General features: G+C 43.6%; 1 protein-coding gene across 1 annotated transcript; it reads left to right on the forward strand. All coding sequences in view use genetic code 11, as the record gives it.

Annotated features, from left to right (window-relative positions):
• Positions 1–2,005: 2,005 nt before the first annotated feature.
• Positions 2,006–3,741, forward strand: EGR_06953 (BR serine/threonine-protein kinase 2; the record flags this gene model as incomplete). Its single annotated transcript, XM_024496202.1, has 3 exons — positions 2,006–2,035; positions 2,130–2,355; positions 3,392–3,741. The coding sequence occupies 3 exons, from the start codon at positions 2,006–2,008 to the stop codon at positions 3,739–3,741; spliced, it is 606 nt and encodes a 201-aa protein (XP_024349405.1).
• Between the last annotated feature and the right edge of the window lie 2,145 nt (positions 3,742–5,886).

Here is a 5,886-nt window from a genome sequence, read left to right on the forward strand (position 1 = left end):
GGGACCGTGTCTCCGACTTGCACGTTGATGTAGGTGTCATTAAAGTGTTTCTCATCCAATTGCCAACTCCGAAAGCAAGGTCATGGCATGTCAATCCCGGCATTTTAGACAAGACAGAGACGGTGTCTCGCTTTTTTGATCTAGCTCTCTACTTGCCACAAGTTGCACCAAGCCACTGTAGCGAGTTGCTACCAAACACACCACAAAAATTTTGATATCTTTTTTTGTATCCATATATTTGTTTGTCGATCTAGAAGGCTTGACTAGGACTTTTAAAGTTCATCAAAGATAAAGCTAATCCATTTCTCCCCAACACACGGGACTCTATAATCAGTTGATCTTAAAAAAGACATTTTTCTGAGCACAATCTAAATTTTCTTTAGTTGGTTGTACTCTTTATGACATGAAATAAAAGTACTTTTTCTAGAAGTTAACTCGTGTAGTCTACTTCGATGAAATTTATGACATCCAAGCAATATTTTTCCTCGTTTTCTGCTTCTAGTTCACTTACTGAGGTGGTAAGAAAGCAGGCAATGGAAAAAAAAAGTTATTTACCAGTACCGCATAGAGGGAGTGGGAGGGCCTAGGCGGTGATGGAAAGGCCACGCGCCATCACAAAGTTGGTTTAACCTGTAGGGACAGCAAAAGTCTGCCTAGACCAAAATATCCCTAACTAGTGTCACTCCACCACACTTACCTCCTCCTTTTCGGCTAATGTCAAGCATTAAAAATTCATAGTGGAGACCTCCAAGGGTGAATCCTCTTCACACAATCTGACGTCCTATTTATAAAGTCCTTTTTTTACCACCTTTTTTAAATGGGCGCAAATCAGGTGCCTTATCAAAATATACAGTGGTAACTAGGGCAGGTTAAGACCGTGAAAAGTTTGTTTTGGTGGCTTCGGTGGCTCCCCTTACCCACATCGGACCCTACATTTCCAATTGTCCACTATTCACCTGGATTGGATTTTATTCACTTCTGCCAAAAGATAACCCTACAATTTTGTTTCTCTATCGTCGGCCTACTGAGTCACAGCTAAAATATCCAAAAAAAAAAATTCTTGGTCGTTATTAGGCCATAAAAAGGGATTTTCGTGTTGCTTACAGAGCAGAGAATGGTGAGAACGCGTCTATCTGATGATACGAGTCATTCATTCTCCCCAGGGAGCGGAAGTGAAAGAGTTAAGGAATTGTAAATTTGCCTTGAAGTTCATTTTCACCTTATTTAAGCAGATAACTTTAGATTTGTAGCTCGATGTTTGCTGCGAAAAAAATGAACTGTGATCCAATTTTTTCCCATCTTTGTAGTTAAATTTAGCTGTAGATGTGACCGTTTCTCTATAAATAGGAAGTTGGTTTAGAAACAATCGCTGTGACAGTTGTCAAAAAATAGCCTTCCTAGAATTCTATCCACCGCCAGGCAGGCTATCCGCCCTCAGGTGCTTTGTTACGGTGCTAAGACAGAAACGGTAGAATGGAGCTTCAAAATTTCGGTAGTCACTGAAGAACATCTCCACGGAGTGACATTCATTTGACACCACTAATCGATAGCAGACGTGGTGACATCCACCAGGCTGCAGACAAACGAGTCGAATGATTCGGCTGCCATTGTCACGACTCGCTGTACACATGACGGCCATAGCAACCCCCCCTTCTCTCCCCCTCCTTGGGGCCACACATTGAAGGCTTAAAAGTTGACCCTCTCGTCCTCACCTTGGGTTTCATAAGCGATAATTTATTTACCCTTTTAAAATTTGCAGCTTGAATTCAAGACCTAGAATATGAAAAGCGCCGTGTCGCTTGTCAAGTTGACATTTCAGAGCCGAAGTTTTACTACCAAAATGCAATAATTCACTGCTTTGGCAAAAGTACGCTGTCTGTTAATGACTAGGGAAAATAAAAACAAAATCCGTAAAATTTCTCGTTTAACTGCAAACATGTGGGTTAAATGTCCAACACATTGATGGGTAAAACAGAGGCACGATGTTTTGCAGTCATGTTAGTTGATGCTGTCCAGAGTTTATCACCTTTTGAAGGTATAAGAAGGATAAAAAAGGTTTCTAATTAGACACTCTAAAAGCGGAAGCTTTCTATTGATAGCAAATTATTCAAATCCTTCCATTTTTTTAGGTCTTGCTCTCAACTCCAGGCGTAGTGCACACTATCCTCTCTCCAACAAGTTTCCGGGCTGAATACCATCGAGCCGGCAGTGGGTCCAGTCTCTTGGCACGACCTGTAAAAATGCAGATCGACATTGTCCGCGCCTCCACCGGTCAAGCAGCCGCTAATAATGGCGGCGCACTTGACGGTACCAGTGATCGTGAACTTTACGCCGTCAGCTTTCAACTTCTCTCTGGTATGATGTTTAGTAGCCCTGATAGGCTAGCGATGGGAATCATACGGACGGGATGCCATGTCACTCACCAGTGTAGTTAACAAGCCATCAAATCGGACACTGTTCTGCTTCACAAACCCCCTCGTACTCGATGTCCCCGTAGTCACTCGTCTGTCTTAGCCATCACAACAAAGTGTCCCATAAAATTTAGCCTTCAGTTCAGGGGCAAAATTTTGAAAAGTTGTAGACACCTCCAGCAGATTTTATTGCCTCTCCTACTGATCTAGGTGGAGGGATGTCTAGTGCCGAGTGCGTCGCCCAAAATCAAAGCTATTGGATCTACTCTTTCAAATATCTTCACATAGTAACTGAAAGTGGAGGCGGATTTAATAAGCCCTCTGTTTGATGTCCGCAAGGATTCATCCTTTCCGATTCGATTCCATTCCAGTAAGATTCGTTTATCATTACCACCAAAGTAGCGCACCGCGTCATCCGCAATCACGTCACTCCAACAGAACAGCTGACATTAATGGAACCCCATGGCGTCTAGACAGTGGTCGAAAAGTGCGACGACTGTAGAGCCTGTGTAGATTGGCATACAATGAAAGGAAATATTGCTGTAACACAGTATTTTATACAATTTGACTGCAATAACCCACGATTGCTGGATGCATGGATGCTTCCATGAAGCACCGTGTAACGATTAAGGAGATCTCCAACCAAAAGAACTCACGGTTGTCTACTCCTAGCCACTCGGCAGTACGGTATTTTTAACAGTCGTATGCTTGTCAGAGATAACTTCAACCTCGGCGGCCCTAAAGCCAAATCTTTTTGTGAAGATAATCACTTACAAGTACATAAGTTTGCCATTTAGGATAGTGCAGACTGTTCTTTCTGTGTTGAAGATTTCCTGACCCCAGTGAGCTCTACTGGTATTCACATTCAGGCTTCATTTGCGCAACTGGGTAGATATTACTAAAATACACCAAAATTTATAATATTCTCTTGTTATATGGCAGATATGAAGGAATACAAAGCCGTAACGTCTCTTTTAAAGGTCCAACACGGCGGTTTAAGCGATTATGTGAACAACTTCAAGCTCCATTGCTAGCTGGATCTGGAGGTCACAACTCCAATCCTCCTCTTCGACCATCTCCTGTGCTGGCAGTGAAACCGCGATCTTTGGATAGTGCCACTAGCAGTAATTCAAAGGCTGCCTCAAACACAGTACCACTTCCACGTACAACTGAGGACAGCAGTCAGTGGTCTTTCATCGACTCAGATGCTACAGCCGACGGCGCAGCAAGCAGTATCAGCACCCTGTGTTCACAATTTGAAGCCACCTTGGCACTAAATGACAGCCAGCTGGACTCCACATCCAAGCCAACGACCGCCGGAAATAGCTGACATCGTCTACATCCAAAGTAGGTGAATTGTGCTTGAGTCCCCACTCCTGAATAATCACATTTCCCACTCCCACTGAATTACATGATTAATGAGGACTGAAAAATCCTAATCTGAAATGAGGGAGCTTAAATGCTACGTGGGGCAATGGGTCTGTCACGCGAGACTGCTCTAGGCAGCAATGCGGATTGGCTACCTGGGAGGAGAGGCATGGCCAGTCTGGTCTGGTATTGTCGTTTATTTTTCATGCCTCTGAGTAAAGACATTTTCTAGCGATTTGTGCCAGTAATTACGAACCAGAAAGCAGGTAACAGTGGGGCTTTATCATACTTCTCACTGTCAAGTAGTACAATATGCATTCGCATTTCATTCGGATGTGGAACTGTCAGGCGGTGACAGCCATCCAATCTGTGCTGGCTTGCTTTAATTTTCTGGACAAGTGAATTGCGTACCTTAATAAGCTCGTGCAATTTTAAAATCAACATTGCAATTTGTCACATTTTTTAATAAAAACTCCGTTCCTATAAGACGTTTTGCCTCTGGGAGTCAAGGGAGAACTGAGCATCAGTTGCCTCACTGCAATATCTTAACTTGCCCTACCCATTTAATTGTCTAGTGCCGAGAAGTGGTTCTAATTATTATTTTGAGGGGAATACGGAGGCTAAAGATAGGGACGCGGATGAGGGTGAGGCGGTTTCCCTCTCTCCCCTTCATCCATCCCACTTAGGTGCGTAGAATGTGCGTGGCCTCGGATTATATTGTTGGCCTAACCTCTGACAGATTCACTGGTGCACATCTTGGTAGCTTTTGAAGAAGTGGAAGGTTTTTTTATTCTTCTGCCTCGTCAAGCTGCATTGAGAAGTTGAACCTCAGTCATAAAAGTTGTTTACTCCTCCGCAAATAAGCAGTTCATATTTAATACTTTCACTTGGACTCAAAATAGCATCTTTAAGTGCTAAACAGGTTCAACGAGGATCTTCCCTTCATACTTAAAAGTAAAGTAGGCAAGCTCGGATCGCCTTCATTACGTATGTATGAGAATCTCAAGGGGCTCTAAACACTTCCCAACTACCTTCAAGTTGCAAAAAAGCAATGGAGACCCTTTTTTGTTACCTACTATAAGCAGACCCTGACGATTAAAACAAACACACCCTCATAACACAAATTTTATTTCCTCCTTTTGCAGCTTATGTGCGAACTTGATGCCACTTACTTTTTCCCCACTTCTCCGCTCAATTTGCACTAGTTATTTTGCAATCCTTCTTTTCAAATTAATCATTTTTAGCTGCAACGTCACATTTTTACAAAACACCTTTGGTATCTTCAAACTAATCGTTTGTAGGAACATTGGGTGTGAGACAGATTAATGTAGCGTCTCGATACTTCCCTGAAGACGAAAGAAGACAAAATACTCGGGCAGAATATGTATTCAGCGCAGAGAAGGTGTCTGGGCTATTAGCATGGCCCGAAAGGCCAGCCCACCCAGCGAGATACAAGGGGGCTAATTCAAAAGCCCAAAAGTGGCGCCTCACCAATACCGAGGGATAAACCATTATCGTATTACACAGCCTCCCTCCTCTTTTGAGCGTCGTCCCCGGGGCTCCTGCAGGTCAACATCCCGCGTCGGCCATTACTACGTAGTCAGTGCTGTAAAGAAACACCCGCAATCCGACCTCGCCAGTCATAAAATTAGCATGCAATTGAGGAGATACTTGACCTCAACGCCACTGAGCCCTCTCAACAGCTTAACTGGAGCTGGAGTTTCGTCTGGTTTAGGAACTTGATTCAGGAAGGGGAATTATGCTGGCCATCATGCGTGTCCATAGATGGATGTAGGAACACTGGCCTAAAAGTAGATTTGAGTTAGGGAGGAAAGGATTAAAAACAGGTCCATGGGGCACGGTAGGGAATGTATGTAACGAAACTTCCAGATGGTTCACGGCTAGTGTCGCTTCAGTTATCAATAGCTTACATGCAGAACACGGGGCTGGGATAGATGCCGAAGGTAGACGTCAACTTTAAACCTCCTATTAGGGGTCATCACCATTCTCCCATCCGTAGCATTTGTACTTCTTCCGCTCCACCAAGGTTTATCACTCAGGAGTGAAAAACAGGACACATGTGCTTTGGGATCGGGTTTTACTTTCC

This window comes from Echinococcus granulosus (genome assembly GCF_000524195.1).
Source record: "Echinococcus granulosus chromosome Unknown EG_S00066, whole genome shotgun sequence".
Classification (NCBI taxonomy): Eukaryota; Metazoa; Platyhelminthes; class Cestoda; order Cyclophyllidea; family Taeniidae; genus Echinococcus; species Echinococcus granulosus.